Source organism: Myxocyprinus asiaticus, chromosome 37 (genome assembly GCF_019703515.2).
Source record: "Myxocyprinus asiaticus isolate MX2 ecotype Aquarium Trade chromosome 37, UBuf_Myxa_2, whole genome shotgun sequence".
Classification (NCBI taxonomy): domain Eukaryota; kingdom Metazoa; phylum Chordata; class Actinopteri; order Cypriniformes; family Catostomidae; genus Myxocyprinus; species Myxocyprinus asiaticus.
Window position 1 is genome coordinate 18,502,791 of NC_059380.1, and position 24,262 is coordinate 18,527,052.

The 24,262-nt window shown below is 36.7% G+C and overlaps 1 protein-coding gene across 1 annotated transcript in view; it reads left to right on the forward strand.

Moving 5' to 3' along the window:
* Positions 1 to 21,100, forward strand: part of LOC127428257 (ephrin-A2-like) — a 144,335-nt gene extending 123,235 nt beyond the window's left edge. Inside the window, exons 2-4 of the mRNA XM_051676476.1 lie at positions 1,045 to 1,337; positions 11,788 to 11,853; positions 19,045 to 21,100. Coding sequence (XP_051532436.1) covers positions 1,045 to 1,337; positions 11,788 to 11,853; positions 19,045 to 19,166 — 481 coding nt within the window. The 3' untranslated portion in view covers positions 19,167 to 21,100. The remainder of the gene's footprint in view (positions 1 to 1,044; positions 1,338 to 11,787; positions 11,854 to 19,044) is intronic.
* The last annotated feature ends 3,162 nt before the right edge of the window (positions 21,101 to 24,262 follow it).

The following is a 24,262-nucleotide window of genomic DNA, read 5'->3' on the forward strand; positions in this document are numbered from 1 at the left end:
TAAGAATCACTGTAATAAATGTCATTGTAAAAATGGCACAGAAAAGTGACGTTAGTTCTGAAAAAGGGCTAGCATCTTATGTATGTAGATGCCACTTGGTTTCAAATGTTGCTGTCTATGCAGTGACATTATTACATTTATTACATTATTACATTTATAAGTGTGGCTTAAAGGGAAAGTTCACTCACTTAGTGTACTAGTCATGTTGTTCCAAACTTGTATGAATTTCTTTCTTACGTGAAACACAAAATTTTCAGGCAGAATGTTAGCCTCATATACCGTTCACATCCATTGGATCTTTTTTCCATACAATGAAAATCAATTGTGACTGAGGTTGTCATTCCCAAATATTCAGCCTCCTTTTGAGTTTCATGGAAGAAAGAAACTCATATGGGTTTGGAGTGACCTGAGAGTGAGTCAATGATGACATAATTTTTATTTTTGGGTGAACTATCCCTTAGAGAGTCCAGATACTTTTTGGGTCCTTATGGTCCATCTACACTTGAAGTCACAGTCCCAGCGAAGTGGCTGCAATTTCTGTGCCTTGACTCGTACCTTCCTGCAGGTGCTCAATTTGTGTCTAAATTGCCTTGGCCAACAAACTAATTTCAGTAGTGCTGGGATGAAGCCAGACTGTGTGAAAACCCTTAATGAAGTCTCTTTCTCTCTCTCTCTCTCTCTCTCTCTCTCTCTCTCTCTCTCTCTCTCTCTCTCTCTCTCTCTCTGAACCCCTATCAATCTCTTCTCATCCACCTCCACTTGGTCATTCCAGTCAGTACGACCCTCAGCACCAAGTCTCCCCTACCAATCCCACCTGTCACTGACACATAGAGAATATCTCCACTATGAGTGACAGGAGCCTCTAGCAATTCTATTTTGCCATGAAAGGGTCTACTTTGAGGGAGTTTTGTGTTAAAAGATGTAAAATTTTTGACCTTCTGCCTGTCATAGTAATAACTTTGCGATTTTGTTTATTTCAAATGGTGCAAATGCATTTGTTGGGAAACATGTGAAGTTGTTTGTGTTTTTTCTCTATTTTCTCAGATTCTTGCATGGTGAATACACAGTGGAGGTGGCCATCAATGACTACCTGGACATCTACTGTCCTCACTATGAGGACCCCCTTCCTCAGGAGCGCATGGAACGCTACATCCTTTATATGGTCAACTATGATGGCTACACCACTTGCAACCACCACACAAAAGGCTTCAAGCGCTGGGAGTGCAATCGCCCACTGAGTCTGAATGGGCCTCTTAAGTTTTCAGAGAAGTTTCAGCTGTTCACACCCTTCTCCCTGGGCTTCGAGTTCCGACCTGGCCATGAATACTACTACATCTGTGAGTAACCTAGTGCTTCATAGTTTCACGTTGCCAGACCTTTAACCAACAAAAGCGAATGGTCTAATGAATAACATAAGCACTTATTCATAAACTGCTCACTGAGACAGGAAGAGCCATCTAAATGACATATGAAGTGACAAATCGCAGTTAATTTGTATGTGCTGTTTGGAGTTGGGTTTATTTGAAATAGATAATACCACAATTATAGATCTGGCATGCAAAAAACTAAATTATATATATATATATATATATATATATATATATATATATATATATATATATATATATTTAAATTTTTTTTATCCTCAGATTGTTTCATCCTCAAAATCGCTTGTTGTATCAACATGGTGCATAACATGACTTTGTTTCCAGGCAAACTTATAAAAAACAAAAAGAAATAAAGAAATAAAAACACATTTCCTGCCTTCAAGTGCACATGGGAAGCACCTAAATACGAGTTGGGCATTTGGTATTACGACATGTCTCGTATTCAAGTTGGAAACAAAATATGAAAGAAGTCAAACTATAAAAATATATATATATATGACGGCAAAACTATTTTTCTCTTATGCCAGTGATTAATCATAAGAGAATACTCATGCAGTACTTTTACACAAACTATATGATTTATTAATGTATGTATGATAAAATATAGTCCATTTAAATAACAAATTATTTATAAGTTTGCATAAAACAACTCCAAAGGGTGAGTCATTAGTTTAAATTAGTTGACTATAAGCTTTCATCTTTCATGATGGCACACCCCTTCAAACGTCACAAGTCGGCAAATAGTGTATCATCTAGAATTCCGAGTTTCCTACTGATAAATATGACTTTGCTTCAATCATGTGCTCAGAACTCATAATTACGATATTTCCGACTTCGCTTTAAGGCTGCATTACTTCTGTAAGTTGCTAAGCCAGCCAATCAGATTTCAGCTTGCCATATAATCAGTGAACAGACTGTGGGCGGTCCATAGGTATCCCTCCTTATGCTGAGACTAACTTGTTTCTAACTCTCATTTTTCAACCCCGAACCTGCCGTCTGCTCTTGTTTGTGACCAGGTGTCAGTATTGCCCCAGGGTGCAGTCATTCACTGTACTGATGGCTATTGGGTTACAGGAACTGGGGTGTAAAGGGTAAAGGAAGACTTGATGAGGATGCCCAGATTTCACAACAGACTCTGATCAATAACATGTGCCAAAGAGTTCAGTCTGTTCAAGTCTGTTGTGTGGTCTCTAGGGACATATGGCTAAAAGAAGAAATAAAATACAGTATATGCCAGTCCTCTGTAAATGTTTCTACAACATGGTTTATGGATCTGAATGTACAGTGCAACTAAAACTCAAAATTACAGGTTACAGTTTTTGAATTGATATGCAACCAATTTGTTATCCAGTGTGTGCTATATAAAATAGAATATTGTTTGTAAATGGTTAGTAAACAGTGACTCATATACAGTAATAGAGTTTCCCCCTGAGTAAATATAAAAGATTTCTGAAGTTTTTCTCTCTGATTTCCCTGGTGTTTGTTTTTGAAGGGAGATCTTATCAAATTTTATGAAGATAGAGTAGGCAGAATTGGACTCCAAATTGGCAAGAGTTTAATTAATAGGTTTTGCTTCATAGTTTCATTCACCACACAAAACATTGTTCACTTTCCAACTACTGTTTGCACCAGCATGCATTAGCATGTGTTACATTTAAACAATTTCATAAAAAAGCAATAAGCCAGTAGGGGTTGTGCATTTTTGGTGATTTTATCACAAGTAAAGGGTGGTCTTAGACATTACGCGAAGCTTTACCAGTGTTCAATAAATAGTTAATAATAATTAATACATAATATAATGCATTACCAAAAGGGACACTGGAGGAAAGCACTTATCTTTTGAATGTTGTTTTGATTGTAAACCTTCATATAAGCAAGTTTCAGTGATCAAATCAAATCAAACAACTTTTACATATACACAAGTGCAATGGTGTGTGAAATTCTTGGGTGCAGTTCCGAGCAACATAGCAGTCGTGACAGTGATGAGACATATACCAATTTACAATAAACATCAAATTAACACAACACAATTTAAACGTCTGATATACACATAATTACACACAACACAATATACAAATAATAACATACACTGTACAGTATACAGTGCACACAATATAGGTACACATTATTCAATAAAAAAATAAATAAATTTAAATTAAAAAAAAGTACATATAGAATGTACAGTAGGTTGTATTGTACTGTATTGACATTCAGGCTGTCGGTTGATAGTAAGTTGTTAAGATATATATATAATATAATAATAATATAATTTATGACAGTCCGGTGTGAGATATAAACGTAAGAGAATAAAGTGCAGTGCTGATGTATTTTGATTGTGGGAGATCAAGTGTTCAAAAGTCTGATTGCTTGGGGGAAGAAGCTATCATGAAGTCTGCTGGTGCGGGTCCTGATGCTGCGATACCGCCTGCCTGATGGTAGCAGTGAGAACAGCCCATGGCTCGGGTGGCTGGAGTCTCTGATGATCCTCCGAGCTTGTCTGTATACTCGCCAGAAATCTGTCTGTGCAATGTCAAAACACAAATTTTGGTGCACCATGCCAAGTGGAACACTCTTTTCCTGTGCCAGACATTGTAAACAAATTAAAATAGTTTAAAAATCAATTATTAATGTCATTTAATTGTCTGACATTTTCTATTGTATTAGTTGAAGTCACATTCGGGACAGAAGGATCCACAGAATTTTATTACAGCAATTTGTATGTCTGGAAGTTTAATCAGGCGGAGTCTGGGCGGAAAGTCCGGTTCTGCCCCTGAGATCCCCTGGGTCTACTTCAGAGTCATTTAGTACAGAGATTGGGTGTGTCCTGATCTCTCCGCTTGATGAAAATGTCAATTTGTTGAATGCCATGCGCACTATTAGCTGCACACTTTGCCATTCTGGGTGAGATAGGTGAAAAACCAGTTTCCAAGGCCATCATGCGTAACTGTCCAAATTATGCTGATTGGTTAAATTATATTTAACAGAGGTATCCTGAAGGGGGTAATTGCATCCGCAGCTTCTAGGGTGCCAGACATTACCATTTTTTAAATAGCAACAGCTAAAAGCCATTAGCCTGGACAGGTCGTTTTTTGGCTCGTGATGGGGCCCGGACGACATGCCTGACACCTCTTCCTCCGGAGGCAGCCCGCCCACGGTCTCAAGGTCAGACTTTTGTCTGGCCGGATGGAAGGAGATTTTTTTTATTTTTTACTCTCTGTTTTATCCCCCTTTTTTCACTTGCATGACGGGGGGAATTTGCCAGGTTGCCTCTGTCCCTGTTTCACTAATGGTCCTGTGAAAGGTGTCCTTTGGCCTGATAAAAAGGGCTCCCGCTGGGTGCAGGCAAAGGGAAAAGGCTTAGGGCAACACGCAGGATGCATTAATGAGGCAATTTCACCTCTTTTTTTTCTTTTTTACTTTAACTTGTGCTTTTTTTCTGTGTGTGCATGTGTGTGTGTTTATCCCAGCTTTGAGAAACAGAGAAGGTACTTTGAGAGGAAAGTCTGCATGTTAAAAAAGAATGCAGCATTTCATCTTAAAATAATGCAGCTCATTAAGTAGAATAGTATGATTTTTAGCACCTGCCCTTCCTCCTTAGCATGTCCCGAGTTGCTTTAAGGCACCTTCACACTAAAGAAAGCTTTGACTGAGCTTTTGACAGACAGGAATGGATAAGCTTCATTTTGAGAATGGATATAGCTAATTCAATTTACGAAAGCACAACTGAACCCGCCTCTCCTATATTCTCTTTGGTCAACAGATATCAACATTAGAGTGCAGCAAAAGCTTAAATGTTCTCAGTGATGGAGTGTTACTTTTGCAAACCCTAACGTTTTTCCTGTACATCCGATGCATCATCCTTATTGAAATCAATGAATTTGCAGCGTTCTCTGATTGCAGCGCACCCAGTACTGCCCCTTTCCCCTCAAACCTGAGGTTCAGAGGTTTTGGGCTCAGGGGGGACATAACCTGTAGCTCTGCCCCACACTATAACACTCCCATTGTGTGTCAAGACACTTGATCCTAAAAGCATAGTCACACAAATTGCTCTTTTGAATGCTAAAAGCACATTTGTCCTAATAATCGGTTTGAGAAGTCATTTTTAATGGTTCATGGCCATCTGTTATCTGTAAGAGCCAGAGATTTAGAAGCCAGAAAAACTGAGCTGACTTGAGTATGAAAATCTCTCCATGCTCAGAAGAGTGGTATCAACTTTCACTACCCGAAAAGAAATATAATCAATAATAATAACTTTAATCAGCACCAGTAAGCACCTGTTATAAATGGGTTCTGATCTAAATTTTCTCAGCCTCATGTCATGCCAAACCTGAATGATTTTCTTTCTTTTGAGGAACACAAAGCGATACGTTGAAGAAATATTCCAGGTTCAGTTTTGGTTAGGCTTAATCAACAGAATATGTGCCATAATATTATATACAATTTTACAACTTTGTTGCCATGACAATGTAGTGAGGTAAACAAAAATCACTAAAACGACTGTAAAAACAACTATTTAAAAAAACTTTAAAGCTCAAATAAGACACAAGTTTTACAGAAAAAGTAATGTAAGTTATTTTAAAGAATTATACGCTTCACATTTCTGCATTTATATCCTCCAAAAATTGGCCCCATTCACTTCCATTGTAAGTGCCTCACTGTAACTTTTTTTTTTTTTTTTTAAGTAGGGACAAGTTGAAATTACTTTTTTGTGGTAATCAACATAATGCCAAAAATGCTGTTGATTGAGCTTAAATTGTATTGAACCTGGAATATTCCTATAAGCAAAATGTTCATGTTCGTGTTTCTGTACAATAAAACATGGATGGACGAAGGGATGGATGCTGTCAAGCTCCAAAAAGGAAAAAAAAAAGCACTAAAAAGTGCCATAAAAGTCCATAAGGTGTGATATATTCATTCTTAAAAATGTAAATCCTTATTCACAGAAAACCTTCCCCTCTGCACTAGCTCTCAAAACTGATTTGTGTTTGCATATATTTAAAAATGGTGCATCAAGATGCATCACGCTAAGTTTGATGTTGGTGATGCTAAATACCATTGGTTCTTGTCTCAAGAACAGGTTTTGGACCAAGTTTCTATGTGCAGAAGCACAAATAAGATTTGAGAGGCATTTTCAAGGAATTTTCATTGATTAACAACTTAAATTCCTCAAACAAAGCTATTGAATGACTTCAGAAGACCTGGAATATAGCGCACAATTAATTTTTGCATTCTTTTGAAAAGACCAGCATGAAAAGTCTGCCTAACTTCTTTTGTTTTCCACAGAAGAGGTTTGGAAAAACATAAGGGTGATTAAATAATGTCAGAATTTACACTTTTGTGTGAACTTTTCCTTTATTATTTGATTTCCAATCAAAATATAGGGTTCATAGACACCTAGAGTCAAACAAAATTGTGTGATTTGTAAATGTGGTGATATCCCGAAGTTTCATGGCAGCTAGTCTGGTCCAAAGCAGCCCAACCCAGCAAGTACATGGTGTCTTGGGTATCATTTCAGATATCGTGCCTGTCCTGGAAATTTAGGTGATGGGCGTCACAGGCATCAAATGTCCCCCAACCAACGGGGCGTCTCAGACTTTACTTCCAACCATGGGATGTTGTCACCCCAGTTGCAAGAGAAAGGATGGAGGCCGAGAGGAGGGTCAGTCAGAGAAAAAAGAAAGAAAGAACCCAGGGTTCAGAGTTTGCACTCAAGGCTGGGCATTTCTTATGCCTGTTCTGAGCTGTTTTTAATGCAGTCCGCCCTGCTGCTTGGTGCGAGATCCACTATTGTGCGCCCTTTGTTCCAGACAGCGGCCTGGGCTGAGAAGTACTTAGTCTGGCTATTTATCAGACGAGGATGTGTCCTCCTCCAGAGAAGTGTTTGGCTACTATCAATATTGTTGCTGTCATGGCCCCTGGGGTTATGAGGCAAAAGGGGTCTGCCAGAGAGGGTCAGCGGGTTATAGGGTGGGGTGATCGAGGCTTAGTTTGGTGATCTCAAAACAATAGAAGATGTCAATCACCTTTGGGGCGACCCCGCCCCAACCCACCAGAGTGGGTCACTGAGTGAATGGAAACTGTTACATTCTCACAGGCCTGTGTGGTTGAATACTGCAAATGGGAATTTCAAACACTCTCAACACACTCACACACACACACAGTATACCATAAAATCTCTGATAGCCCTCTGTTCATAGAAACATAATCATAAAAACCTTTGATATTGCTTTTCTTCATGCATTCATAAACATACGCACACATACACACACATGAACAAGAAAATAAGAAACCAGCAAGAGATTGCAGCTTGAGGTTACAAGTTTAGCATGAACTATGGTCATTTGAACTGATTAGTTGCTTGTTTATATATAAATATAAACCCTAGACTGCATATGTGGGTCAAAAATGACCATACATCTAGTTTTTAGGGCTTGATTTCTACATGAGGTGGTCGTTTCATCTGCCACTCTAGGTATTCCTCAATTAAGGTGTCTGCTATTATGTTAAGTGACTTTTTTAAAGATTTATTTTTTTATTATTTTATTATTATAAGAGAATATGCATCACTACTCCTAGAATGCATATGTGGGTCCCATTTAACCTGTATTTGTTTACTATGGGATACAATACATTTAACACTGGTGCTAATTTTGTAATTCATTGATTGTTTTCAGTTTTCAGATGTTATGTAATTAAATATATGTTAAATACCATGCTCACATTTATATTAATGTATAGAAAGTTGTCATTCAGCCAAAGCTTTTATCCAAATTGCTTGACTCCTATTACAGGGACAGTCCTCATGGAGCAACCTGAAGTTAGATGCCTTGTTCATGGCAAGGCACAATTGTCATAGCTCCTGGACCACTTTTTAATGTATTTGAACCTGCAACTTTTTAGTATTTTATTTTTTTATTTATTTTTTGTACTCCTCACCACTGTATATACAGTGTCACAGTACATGTTCAAAAACATTGTAGTACCATGGTACCACTTTCAAAAGATAGATCTTTTTGGTACAGTTTTTCAAGAGCACTTAAACATACAGTTTAAAAGAAATTGTATGAATAACATGGAGTATTTCCTGTTTTTCACTTAAAGAAAATTCAACCTTTCAGATTTTGGGGTTTTAATGTTTTTTTTTTTTTTTTACGGCATGACAACCCCCTGTGCCAATTTTCTGTCCATACACTTAAGAACACCTGTTAGAGCAGAATTCACCCAAAAGAAGTTTTCCATTAGCTGAGCCACCAAGTGATTTGTGGTAAATGCTGCAGGGATTTTTAAGTATGTGAAGAGCAAGTTGAAAACTGTCATGGTGAAAATCATGATTTGTTTTCCATTTGTGATCATAAGAAATTTGCCAAAAATCCAAAAATCCATTTGTGTGCTTTTGAAGGAGATGAGGGGAAATAAGCGTCCGAATGAAGTTAGACTTTCAATGGAGAACAGACTCAAAGTGCTTTCTCTAAGCAGAATACTACTGTAGTTGTGTGTGTGTGTGTGTGTGTGTGTGTGTGTGTGTGTGTGTGTGTGTGTGTGTGTGTGTGTGTTAGACAGTGAGCAATGGCAGAGTAATGGAAATGTGTTACTTGCTCTCCAGTCATGTTATGTCTGTTTCAGAGCTCACAATTTGCTGCAGTTCATGTTTGCTATGGTGTCACCAGACATGACCTTACCAGCATTGCTGAATCTTATATGTGTGTGTGTGTGTGTGTGGGTCAGGTTTTGCCTAGAGATGTCCCCACAAAGATAGTAAAACCTGACATATTTGACATTGTGAGGACTTCCCATCAGTCCCCATGAGGAAAAGGCTTAATAAGCATACAATATAAAGTCTTAATGGAAATTAAGGGCCAGGTTTAGGGGCTTCTTTTATGTGTGTTCATGTGTGTGTGTGTGTGTGCGGGGTTGTGAGGGTTACTTTTTAAATGTAATCCGTTACAAAAACAGATTATGTAGTAAAAAATGTATTCAGTAACTTAATCCAGTTACCTCAATAAGAATGTAGTCAGATTACTTTTAGATTACCTCAAAATCACATATGTGAATAAAGAGAAAAGCAATATTTTCTAAAAGACTTTTGATCATGCCTTCTGAATGCTAAACAAACCGTATTTTAATAATGTCATGAGTGATGTAGCTATTATTATATACAGTATAAGAAGAAAAAAAAAAAGAAAAACAGGGACACTGCCTCAATAGGAAAACAGAATATGTTCAAATGTAGAACAACTCAGCATTTTTAAACAAATCAGGTGATCAGTTACAGAAAATTGTTTATTTTCTGATCAAGCAAATACAGTTTGAACAGATGCACTGAATTATGTCTTGGTTAACAAAATCTGACAGGATATACCTCCGATTCAAAAACACTACAAAGTTGAATTCTGCATTATATTGCAGTTAGCATGAAGACTAATTGGCACTGAACAATCATTAACTTCCGACTGCAATCGTTAGATCACAGGCTATCTTCTTTATCATCATCATCATCATAATTATTATTAATGTCTCCAATGTCTGTCCTCTGTTTGCACATTTGACTGGTGCACACCAGCTAACATTTATGGGTGATTCTGTGTTTATGTTTAAGGAGGATTTTAATGACAAAAAAATAAATAAAATATTTTTAAAAATCTTGTTTTAAACAACAGATAAAAACAGATTTAAACCTTTTTAGTGTGTCTTGATTTACTTATTCCTACTTTCTATGAGTTTTCAAATGTTACATTTGCCAGTATTTCTCCCTCACCCGTACTTTTGAACTTCTTAATGATACATTTATAATAAGTATCAAAATCAGATTAATTATCCATTGCACTTTCCCCTAAGAATTTAATAACATTTTCAATTCATTTGGTATTCATGTGTACAATTTGAATTGTTTTCAACAAAGAAAAAATAAATGCTGTCCCAATTACAGTTGTCAATAAAACATGAACGCATTTCAGAGAACAATTTTAGAGTTTCAACTGAAGTTAAGATGGAAATGAGAAGTCACACTAAAGTTTCGACAGTGTACCGGAATACTAGCCGTTCGCCGGGTGGAGTGGTCGTTTCTCCGCTTGTATTCCTGCTCCTGCGAAAACGATCGAAAGGCGGTCTGACAGTGAAATTAGGGATCACTTATGACTAATTGTAACTATCCTGGCTAACATGATTTTCATATGGGTCTTACCTTTAAATGCTTCTTTAAATTGTGTATGGGGTCCTTGAAAAAACACTGCATCTTCACAGCTGGAAGACATAAATTGCACTGAACTGTAATGTTGTTTCCCTTTTCTCCATTGAAGTGACAAGAATGTTGGAATTTCCCCAGAAATAATCATATTTCTCCAGTGGCCATTTCGATGAAACAGCCCTTTTAATGGTTTGACCTCATTTGGAGAGCAATGTTGATCTGAGACAGGTGTTATTTGCACATGCAACAATAAGTGGCGCCATATTCACGTGAGTCACGAGAGAGAACCAGAAGAGCTCCCCAGTGCGCATCTAATCATATCTGTACCACTATAAAGCAAGCAGCGGTCTTTATCATTTTATGTCAGGAGGATATTTTGTTTATTTTTTATATATTGAAAATTGTAATCCTTCTAGTAATTCCAATTTATACCAACTGTAACTGTAATCTGAATACGTTGAGTTGTTATGTAACTGTAATGGATTACAGTTACACATTTTCTGTATCCTGATTGCGTAACGCCATTACAAATATTCCGTTACTCACCAAGCTTGTGTGTGTGTGCCATCAAAGTGCCAATGTGGCCTTGTCTATTGGTGGAACTCAGTGGTTCAAGTTGGTATGTTAGGTAGGTTATTAGGTCAACCATACTTTGACTTCTTCAAGTCATTTGCATTTGCATGCATGATCATGCAGTTCAGATAAATGTACAGTATCACTCTGTGAGGAGATAAGTAATAAGAGAGAAGTAATACAACTAGATTTTTGCTACGCTTCCCCATGCAAAAGTCATCATTGCAATGCTAGGGTGTTGTGAGTGGTTTTGAGTTGGTTGGTGTGTAGTTGCTAAGATTGTCTGGGTGGTTGCTAGGTAGTTGTTTGCTGACCCAAGTCTCTATTATAGGCCTATTCGAGACTCAGGTGCTGAGCATAGCTCAAACAGTGCAAGAGTTTATTACTGAACTTAGGGTTTGAGTTTTGTTGAAAATCAGAACCCTAAGAATGAGCAATACATAGTAATACATTTACATTATATTTATGCATTTTGCAGACGCTTTTATCCAAAGTAACTTACAGTGCATTAAAGGCATACATTGTGTAAATTTGTGTGTTCCCTGGGAATCGAACCCATGACTTTGGCATGCTCTACCAGTTGAGCTACAGGAACTAAAATGTTTTTTCATGATCTCCTTGTCTCTGTCTTTCTCTCCACAGCCTCACCACACCCCAATCTTGCTGGGAAGCCATGTTTAAAACTGAAGGTGTACGTCAAGCCTACAAGTGAGTGGCCACACTCTGTCTATTTTTTATTTTTTATTTTTTTTATGTACCAGACCTGGTAATACAGTACTTGCAAGTCAGTGCCAGAAACTTCACATCCCAATCCTCATGTCCAGCTTGATTTAACCCAGCAAGTGAACCCTGGGAATGCTTGGAACACCTGTATTAACCTCAGTGATGGTTGAAATCCTCGGCTTTGCTTAATTTATGTTCAAGAACTTAATTCCCATTGCCTTGGACCTCCACTGATGACTAAGACAGTTTGTTTTATGGGGCCAAAGGTTTTACGGGGCGATCATTTATGATACCAGAAACGGTAGAATGATAGTGCTGACCCTTGGGGGCACTCGCTGTAGGAAGCTATTTATCTCACACGGGCCAGATAACAATCAAAAAACTTTGACCTGCAACTAATCAAGGCGAGCAGGTCTGGATACTAAGAGGCCTGCAGGGGGTTCTCACACACAAGCTACAGACACCAGTATACCCTGCAGTTAAACAGGGGGGCCTTGGTTTGTTTAACCCCTCTTAATAGGTAGGCACGGCAGTTACGTGTAACACTGTTTAAATCACTCTTGTCAGAAATGTCCAGTAAATGTGCTCACAAGCCAGGCTTTAATAAACACTTTGTCTTTGTATTTATCCCATGCAGACCTGCTCAGTGTCGAGGAGAGCTTAAACCTGGGAAACTGTCCAGAGTAAAATGCAGGTCTACCACACGAGGTGGACAGGAAAGATATAGAGTGTCTTTTGAATTATTAAATGCACTCATGGAATTTATCTTATGCTTGTCAAAAGTTTTAAAAGAATAAACAGTGTAAATTAAGAAACCAGAATCGAGTGGCATTGCAATCACAATCGTTAAATTCATTAATTTTTTATCATCTTTATTTCCAACTTGGTTTCATTGAATCATGTTACTATTAAAATATATTTGCTAAATGAGTTTTACTTGCCTCTTTCTTCGAATTGCGGCAGTTTCCTGGTTAAAAAAACACTAGGGGCGTGACAACAAAAATTACTTATAATTAAATGTTAAAAAAAAATGTATGTAAAAAAAAGAAAAAGAAATGCAGATTATCGGTTCATAAACACTTTTTGCAGTCCTCCTCTGAGTCCAGACATTTGGTGATGTAAATGAGTGCAGTCCGATGGGGCTCTAGTCAGCAAGACCATGAGGGTGCATGAGTGATAAAAGTGTGCATTTGGGACCGACTTCAAAACTTCAATCAGATAATGGCGTTTCCATACATTACGTTTATCAGATGCATGCAGTTTCTCAAATTATTATTTGAAAAGTCATAATAGATAGGGTAAAGAAACACACTTTGAACTAACACTTGTTTGTTTATTTTTATTAAATATTTCCAAGCAACACATTGACAATAAAGCATTTGATATTTTCATCATGAACCTCTGAAAGGGGGCCTGGGTAGCTCAGCGAGTATTGACGCTGACTACCACCTCTGGAGTTGCGAGTTCGAATCCAGGGTGTGCTTAGTGACTCCATCCAGGTCTCCTGAGCAACTAAATTGGCCGGTTGCTAGGGAGGGTAGAGTCACATGGGGTAACCTCCTCATGGTCGCGATTAGAGTTTCTCGCTCTCAATGGGGCGCGTGGTAAGTGGTGTGTGGATCGCGGAGGGTAGCATGAGCCTCCACATGCTGTGAGCCACGTGATAATATGCATGGATTGACTGTTTCAGAAACAGAGGCAACTGTGACTTGTCCTCCGCCACCCGGATTGAGGTGAGTAACCGTGCCACCATGAGGACCTACTAAGTAGTGGGAATTGGGCATTCCAAATTGGGAGAAAAGGGGATAAGAAAAAAAAAAAGAACCTCTGAAAAACAAAGCACACATACTGTATAACAACAACAAAAACCCATCATTTTAAATATTTAGAGAACAAATAAACATTATTTGGCACATGGGTGGTTACAGGCAGGTGCTTAGAACACAGTCAAATGTATAGAAAGGAAAATATATGTCTCACACACTGCCATAGATTGCAAAAAAATCTTTATTAAAAGCACACAGCCACACTTCTTCAGGTTTATCGCTGGAAAACTGAATAAAACAGTTCTGAAACAGTTCTACACATCAGACTAAAATATGACACTGTATACACAAGAAAAGCAAGTGATCTGTTGCTAACAATCAGTAAAAAACGATTATTAAAATCAATATTTAATCTGCAATTTGCATTGCATCGTCCGCAATATTTTTTTCTCTAGCTCGGAAACTCCAGTCCGCTGTGATTGGTCAAGAGGATCAGCAGTGGGGACTGTTGAGAAGTAGTCCATTGTGGAGCCTGCACTGATGTGAGCTCAGCCGGATGGCACATTGAGGGTGCAAAAGCGGCGCTTGCGAGCACCCTTCTGAGGGCTAAAATGTCAAATGAGACACCCTACGGTCTTGTGGACTTCGTGGGAACATGCAAATGAAGGCCACGAGACCACAAGTCCACATGAAGTGTGCCATTTGGGACAGGGCCACAACAGCGCTTCCTTGTCAGTGATCAAATGATGGAGAAAGGAACTCTTTAACGCTAGTTGATGTACAAAAAAGCCTAGATGGGACCTAAGTAAAGTGCATTTTAATTACCACAGAAGCACGTCAAGTCTTAAATATCACCAAAACGCAAAATGAAACATTTTTGTCTGCAAGCGTGGAGTTCAAAGCAGCATTTAACGCTGGCGTTGACACTCTGACGCGAATCATGAACGCAGCTTCACGGTTGCTATAGGAAAGCGGATAGCCACAGTCTACAGGCTGATTATTATTGTGGAGGTTGAGAGTTTAAGAGATTTAATGCCCATTGCAGTAAATATGCAACCTATGTATACACTAGTTCTTTCAATATGACTCCCTTTTAGACTTTGGGAAACGTTTAATGTTTCTTGAATTGGTGCTATTTTACTGCATTTATATCTTTAGACTGTGGAAGGCTTTGCTTGTAAAATGTTATTAAAACATTATATTGTTACATATTGTTTTGCTTTTCAAAATGGAAATACATGCATTTTGACAGGAAAAGAAGTATATATAATGTCAAATTTCAGCATTTTCAGAATCTGTGATTAATCGTGATTAACTATAAAAAATTATGAGATTAATCGTGAATAAAACATTTAATCTACTGACAGCACTAAATTAAGTAGAACTTTATATTTAATTCATTTCACATTTCTTTATTCATAATTTTAAATGTTCATCTCATAACATTATTTGTAACTGCTGTGTAAATGCATTTATGCCTGCTCTGAACAGCATTAAACAATCTGTGTAAATACAACTAAATACCACTTCAGATACAGCTTCTGTGCCACCTTCGCAGTGTAAAGATGACTTTATTATGTTGTGTTTGGGCTCGTTTGAATCATGATAGTGTGCTGTAAGTTACGATATTTCAATGTCTATGTTATAAATATGTTTCAGAAAGTAATAAGAAATGTGACAAAAAGCCAATCCTGTTTATTATATTTATGTGTGTCAGTGGGAATTTCATACACTAATTCTCACTGCAGTTTTGCCTCTGAGTAAAACAAATTTTCTCATTGCATTTTACTAATTGAGACCTTTCCAACGATATATAACACATGGCTATCTCATCTTTATTATGAATTTTCCAACTCTGAATATAATTGTTGTGATAACAAATTTGCAAATTATAAGAATGAAGTTCTTATTTGTCAGCAAATTAAAAAGCATTATTTAAGAATTAGTAGGATCAGCTATATGCATTGTAAAATCCAGATTCTAAGATTTAAAATGACACATATTTTGTTCAGATCAAGCAAGTGGTTATTAATTTATCATGAAATTATTGTTATTATTTATTTATTAATGTATGCTTTCCACAGGGAATGGGCCCGGTATAAGCTCCGTTCAATTAATCCTTCTATTAATAAAAAAATATATATATATTTTTAAGTATGTTCAAAAAATTAGTACATATTTAAAAAAAAAAAAAAAAATTGCTAAAAAGATCTAATGCAATATCTTGTGATAATATATGCAATATGAGAGATTTATAAACAATCTTAGTGGGCCAGTCATTTTTGACCAGGAGCATAAAATGTGTTAGCACAAAACAAACACTACACAAGGGTCAAAACTCGATAGAGCATTAATCTTCAAAACCTACCCACAAATTTGCTTTTGATGACACTGTTTGTTAGGCTAAAGTTTAAGGTTTAGGTTAGGGAGGTAGATTTTGTTGATTTAAATCTCTATAGAGCATTAACCATAACCTCATCTGTTTGATAGAATATTTAACTTGCTTTTAGTATCACACAGTGGACATTTCGCCTCAGAACTGCCACAGTACCTGTACTGAAGCACATAATTTCATTTCACAAAAATGTTGCACAGTCACACAGTTTTCATGAGATCAATCTGCCTATTTCCCAGAGTCATGTTTTAGGAGTTGTGTACATTTTCAGAAGAAGCTTGAACTCAAGTGACAGCCCATTAGCGTGATGTGTAATTGTTAGCAAACAGAAGTGATCCGTTCCAGAGAGCAGTTCAGACAATCACATGCAAATTGAAGTAATGATCCTGCTCTCACTCTATCATTTATCTGTTTACAAAAAAAACAACAAAAAAAACACACAAGACTTCATCCATCTCCACAGAGATAATGTACAGTGCCTTTTGATTTAATTTCATAAGCGTTTGAGAGACAAGTTTAGTCGTGCTGTTCAGATGTTGAAATCAACATGATCACACGTGAAGTCGGCATCGTTTCGGTACCCTAGGATCGGCAACTGTATGCTGATGCGCTGTCATGCAGCATTCTTATCAGACATGTTTGCAGTGGTTTCAATGTGTTTACCTTTCCACCTGGCATGATTGGCAGCGCGTTGCATCAGCTGCATTGGAAACTAGGGTTCAAAGCCAGGCAGTAACCATGTTTGAATAATCAATAGCAAGCATGATTCTGAGGTTTCACTTTTCCCTCTAACATTACTTTTTTACTCCACTAAAGATAAGGTTTGGGTTGGGTTAGAATCTATAAATATATGTCCTGTAAAGCTTCACTACTAGCTTTTGGCGACCTCTACTGGACATAAATGGAGCTCACACATGCCCATATGCCATACAACACTTACCGCTTTGGCCACTGGGGGCAGTGTTTCAAAATTTCGGTCAGCGTATACCGATTTTGACGAAAGAAAGTTGATCTACTCTTTCCGATTTCACTGTGAGATCAAGCTGGTTGAAATTTATGAAGAAACCAGTGAGTAGATCTTTTCCTTTATTAGCCGTTGGACTTTTTAGCAAGCTGTTGCAAATGCCTGGATGTTGTTTTATTGGGTTGTGGGCCTTGTGTCATTATGAAATATTTAAATGTGAATATCTAGAATGGTTAGTAATGAGGAAAACAGTAGATACCTGTCAGTGAAAAGATTATTATCTAGCACGACCCCATAATACCATTGTTCATTGTGCGTCTCTCTGTAGAGGTAGAGTCCTGATCTTGTTTTAGAGACAGGGGTTAATCTAAACCCCAGACAACATTTTAATGCTTTATGGAACAAGAAAATGGAACTGCTGGATTTGAGATAAAAAATTCAGTCCAATCAAAGGCAGGATGGGCAAAAGTTCAAGGATGAGCCAGGGGCTACCAAAGTGAGAATAAACAAATGAGGAGCTTTACACAAAAGCTGAATCCCATTTAGCATTCTGTCCATACTACATCATGTTAAAGATCAGTATTAATGTAAAAAAATAAATACTGCTAGTATACTATTCTCGTTGAACTTTTGAAGTGTGCATTAATTTTTCATGATTTAAGCAAACTGCAAAAAAGCTAAAAGATTATTAAAAAGGTAAATCCACGTTATTTCCCAACTACCCTCATGCAAACATAACTTGTAACAATACGTGCAGCCTGTTCTCATGGAAATTATGCAGCCTGATCTCATGAAATTTACGTGAACATGACAACATTTTTGCAATTCAACATTTATCTGCAGTATAAGATGTTTGGCTGCAGGTTTCCAGTGAAATGTGCAGCTGGGGGAGCCAAAAGCAAGTAAAATGGTGTTTTAAGGTGCGTTTTAGATGGTTGCTTTTAAAACATACCTGACTAACGTAAAACTTTTGCCTGAACCTAACCAATAGTGTTTTCAAATATAAATAACATGTTTAAAAAGGACATCCTTACCTTAACAATGCCTAACCTAACCATTAGTGTTTTAAAATGCAGAAGCAAAATGAAAAAACACATTTTCTGAACCAACCACATCAAGTGCCACATCTATGACTCTGTAATGTCACATCTCAACTTAAATCATGGGTGGATTTGAACCACGGTCCCCCAACTCTATGTCCAATGCTCTATCAGGTGAGCTACCGCATAAGCTGATCATGTTTGATTATTTGTATATAATATGGAAAATCATAATATGAAAGATCAGTGCTATCTACGGCCTGGAGTTCTTGCAGTGTACACAGCTCCGTTGTTTTGTTGCACTGCTAACCTAAAGTGTAGAAACGGTGAGATGGGGCAACCACTGTTGTGATGTCTCGTGGTCCGGATGGAACCAATTCATGGTCCAGACATGGACCACGGTCTGCTAATTGGTGACCGCTGCTCTAGAGACTGTTGGGCGTGTAAATTCCAGGAGATCAGCTGTTACAGAAATACTCAAACCAGCCTGACTGGCACCAACAATCATGCCACGGTTGAAATCACTGTGATCACATTTTTCCCCATTCTGATGGTTGATGTGAACATTAACTGAATCTAATCACCCATATCTACATAATTTTATACATTACACTGCTGCAACACTATTGGCTGAATAGATAATCGCATGAATAAGTAGGTGTACAGGTGTACCTAAAAAAGTGCTTGGTGAGTGTATGTCGCAATACTGATCAAGGCTACTGTCATTCTTCATAATCATTATGGTGAATTCAGGCTAATCCTCTTTTTCCATTAAGGCAACACAAAAAATCACCTGAATTCACCCTAATTTTAGCGCATACAGTGGTAGAAGTATGTGAATTGGGCTCTAGCTAGATGTTTTGACAAACCTAAGATGGTGCAGGAATACTACAGTGACACACTAGAACATTAAGTAGTCAGGAGCAGATGGGAGAGGCAAAGGTGCAATGTGCAACATTATTAATGTGTAATAGTCTCTATTTCTCTTCTTTCTCTTTCTCACTCTCCCAGATGACTCTCTGTATGAGTCTCCAGAGCCGTTCCTGACTGATGACTCCAGTGGGGATGGTTGTGCATTAACACCCAGCCTGTGGCTCATGCTTCCTTTGCTTCTGCTTTTGTGTCCTTCATAGCATTATAATTAACTGACCATCCCACTGACCAACCCTCCCCATCCTACATCATGCCCCGCCCCATCAGTTCTGGAGTCCAGCCAACCGGCAATGTTCTTTACCTGCTCAATGCACTGCTGATATGGATTTGTCCTCACCCCATCCAGCCCTCCAGGATGTCCACTAACCAACCATTATTCAGAATGACAACATGCCCCGCATAGCCCAGATATGGGCATTCCTGCATAGGCATGCTTCCTTTACTGACAAAAGACAGAACACATGAAGTGGCCAGCATTTGTGAGATTGTTCTTCTTTTCTGCAGACATCCCACCTTCATCCGTCTATCAGGAGATTCAATCGACTGCCATGTGAATCCCACCATTTCTCTGTGTTAACCACCTACCATAGCCTTCTCTGACATTTGAGCTCCGTTTTTCTTATTGTTAGACTGCAAAAGAGAGTGTGAGTGTCTATGCTTGTGTTCATGCGTGTCTGTGTGTGGGTGCGCGTATATGCTTATATTCGCATATAAACCGATGTACAGAGCAGTTACAGTCCCTTACAAAATTACTGAAAAAACTTGTTCCATTACTCATTGAGAGAAGGAGAAAATTATATCTGTGAATCTGCCAAAGACACTACTTAAACTTTTTTTAATAGGGGTAGTGGGGGAAAAACTGGCTTTGGTAAGAGATCATATGTAATCATGGAACATTACTGGATTTTGGAATCAAGGTTGGGAAGGTAATGTGACAGACAACAGTGTAGATTTTTCTATAATGATCTTTTTTGTCATACAAAACAAGAATGTTGAGTAGGTAGAAAAAAAAAACAATAGCTTAAAATAGCCTTTTTTCACTGGTGCTCAATCCTAAATGAGTTTGTCTGTCTCAAAGTTACAGTGCCAAGTGGAAGATGGATGTCTGTGTCAATCAAGTGTTTGTGGTTTTCAGGTCTGCTTTCTAACTTTTGTCCCAAACTGTCTCGGTCTCTTGTTCTCTTTGTATCTGCCTCTCACTCTCTCTCTCTGTCATTTCTGAATGTGATCTTTTTCTACGTGCTGCCCCGTCATTCATAGATATCCCACATTTGCGCTTACTCCCTTTATCTGTGCTGAGGAGGACCGCCGAACGAGAGGCACCAGGACTCTGAGTGCCTGGTCACTATGACATCACTGTGACATCACAGGCTTCGGCGTAAAGACTGATGGACTGAGGCCTTGCACTGCAAATAGAATGCTACATAACAATAAAACAAAGACCAAGACTCCAGTTGAGGGATTAAAAATCCACATAGCACTTCTGCTTTTGAGACAATTTCATGAAAAAAGAGAGAGGAAACTAAAAAGATGTAGGAATATTTGTGCTTTGGAATCGTTTTGTGACTGTGCAAAAACATATGTCATGGACATTTCAAGACAAGCCGGCATGGATCGTCTACAAGAATGGAAAAAAATAACGTTTTTTTAAAATGTTTGTTGGAACTTTTATATTTGAATTATTCCCGTGTTATTCTTAACTTTACTTTTCAAAAGAGCAGCAGAAATTATTCATATGTGATATGAAATTATATTGTAGACCCTTGAAATATTAGAGCAACGATGGTACCAGTTCTGCTGTTAAACGAGTCTAGACAAGTCAGATGTTGCTGTTGTTGTTGTTGTTTTTTCTGCTTGTATCACGATACATTCTGGTACATGTAGTTTTATTTTATTTTATTATGTTGTTAATCATGTGGATAAAACATATTTTGAGTTCCTTAAATGTTCAGATGCTCTTGCAAAGGACAGCTATGAGAAAGAAAAAAAATGAAATAAAGCTTTTTGTTTACAATGGAATCTTTTCTTTACAGGGAAGTGTGGGATTGTATTAATCTAGGAAGGATTTGTATTACTAGTAGTATTATTATTATTATTATTATTACTAGTAAAACATTTTTTTTAAAAATAAATAAAAAAGAACAAGAAGGAAACACAAATAAATGCCCTATAGGAATAGTTCACCCAAAAAAGGAAAATTCTATCATCATTCTTGCATCATTCCAAAGCCACATGACTTACTTTCTGCTATGGAACACAATTAGAGAAATTCTGAAGACAGTTACAATGAATGGCGACTGAAGCATTCAAGTTTCCAAAAGGATGCAAGAGCACCATAAATGTATCCTAAATCTTGTCCATAAGACACTTCAAATCTTCTGAAGTCATACATAGGTTTGTGTGGAAATAATTTAAGTTGTTTTTTGACTGGATCATTGAGTTGAGTGGAACTCAGGAACCGGATTAGTCTGATGTGTGTATGAATCATTGAGACTGGTTTTGTGAACTGGACCAACCAATTAATTGAAAAGATTTGTTAATACTTTACAATAAGATTCCAGTTGTTACCATTAGTTAATGCATTAGGCATTATGAACAAACAATTAACAACATATTTATTACAGCATTTATTAATCTTTGTTAATGTTAGTTAATGAAAATACAATTGTTCAATATTAGTTCATGTTAGTTCATACATAGTGCATTTAACTAATGTTAACAAATACAACTTTTGATTTTAAAAATGTATATGTTGAAATTAACATGAAATAAGATTAATAAATGCTGTAAAATTATTGTTCATTGTTAGTTCATGTTAACAAATGTTGTTAATCAATGTTAATAAATTTAACCTTTTGTAAAGTGTAACCAGTTTTTGATTATTAATATTATTATTATTATTATATTTGCTCACTAATTATTTTCAGTGAATAATTAATAAAACATTTCCACAGAAGAAAGTCTGGAACAACATGAGGGAGAGTAAATGATGACAGAATTTTATTTTTTGGGTGTACTATCCCTTTAAATCTGTGGATGAATTTTAGGAATTTAAAAACCATCTCTTTTTCCAAGATCCTTATCTTTTTGGAAGATGATCAACGTTATTTATGTTAGAATTAGACGTTTTCATCAGGATTACTCATAATTTGATGAAAGCAAAGGAACTCAGAGCAGGCCAAATGAGATCCAGAGACTTCTTTAAAGATAAGGTAACATATCAATCACACACAATCAAAACCAACATGAAAGCTTTTCCTTTGATTTTTATTATTATTATTTTTTTACTTGAAAAAAAATGGAAGATTATCCACCAGTTTAGCTGTGTCATTCAATAACTTAATCCCTGTTGCCCTTGTGAACCTCCGGGACTCTGAAAACTTCCTTCCACACTGACAACACATTTCCCATTTCTCAGTGTCTCTCTTATCTTCTATCTCTATCTGTCACTTACTTACACACATGGACACCTTCATTCCCCAGTCTCTAATCTTTCTTGATGGTGGCTGGTCTGTGGGAAGGGATGGCAGTAAATGCATCTGAACGGCTGTAGTTTTCAGTAATGTTTGTGAGGGGGTCAGAAAATGGAGGCTGATAAGACTGAGTGCTGAGCTTGGTCTCATGCAGTGATGGAAACCACCGAGCTAGAGGAGTGTCGCTGAGGAGAGATGGGGGTAATTGTGCACAGATTTGGACAATTTTCCCCCAATTTGGTATTATCTGTTTGCAACCAGACGGCATACGTAGGAAATGATGGAAGATTCTTGAAAATGCCCCTTTCCATGACACCAGGGCCTCCTGTAAATGATGCATCTTGAGCATCATTCAAAATGCATCATTATTATGAAATAACAAGTATTTACAAATGAATAAATATGGTATGTATAAATTATTTATAATTCTGCATTTAAATACATTTTGTATCAGTGTAAATTACAGCAAGAACTGCAGTTTGACATCTAGAGATTTGCTAACACTTTACAATAAGGTTCCATTTATTAACATTATTTACGTAATGCATTCGGTATCATGCACTAACAATGAACAATATATTTGTATAGCATTTATTGATCTTGGTTAATGTTAGTTTATGAAAATACAATTGTTCATTGTTTGTTCATGTTAGTTCAAAATGCATTAACTAATGTAGTAACACTTTACAATAAAGTTCCATTCGTTAACATTCGTTTGTGCATTATATGATGAACAAACAATGAACAATATGTATTTTTACAGCATTTACCAATCTTTGTGCTAGTAAATAAAATTACAATTGTTCATTGTTAGTTCATGTTAGTTCATAGTGCATTAAATAATGTTAACATATACAACTTTTGATTAAAAAAAAAAGAAATAGTATATAGTATGTATTGAAATTAACATTAACCAAGATGAATAAATGCTCTAATATTAACGTTCATTGTTAGTTAATGTTAACAAATAGAACCTTATTGTAAAGTGTTACCACTAATGTTAACATATATCACTTTAAATTTAAAAAATGTGTAGGTTGAAATGAATATTTCTATTCTGTTTCTGTTTATTTAGACATCTGCAAAAACTTACCAGTCTTACCAGAAACATTGGATTAGAATAGACTTCAGTCTGTTTGCAGAATGTGTTTATTTGCATAGGGTTATGACCTACTTTATAAACTCTTTAAAAACAAACTAGTACTATTGAAACTATTTGTTACTTGCTATCACTTGCTAGAGTTTATTAAACAAATCAAAAGCCGTGTTATGTAGGGTAATACATATATATATATATATATATATATATATATATATATATATATATATATATATATATATATATATATATATATATGACTGTATATACTGAGATTAAGTCATGTGACAACAATGTAAAATAGGCTACCACTGTGTAAAATGTTAAATCAATATTACGTTGTATCAATATGTTGTTTCACAAACTATTAACTATTAATTAGTAGTCAGCTGTGCACACTGCATAGTATTCAATAAGCAATTCACTAATATTGATTTCCAAACTTTTAAGTTAACTTAAAATTAAGTTATTTGATATCGTCAAAACCTGCAAGCCAATTAGCATGTTATCTGTTCTAATATGCAAAATTTCTCTTAGAATCATGGTATGTTTAAAATTGAAAGGCAAAGGTGGCATTGCCTGTGGATTTTTTTTTTTTTTTTTTTTTTTCAGTAATTTGACAAAAATAACTTGTATTGACCTGGTAAATCTAATATAATTCAACCTTGAAGTTTGTGACGGTTTAGAATTTTTCACTTGAAGAAAAGTGGCTTCAAGGAGCGTT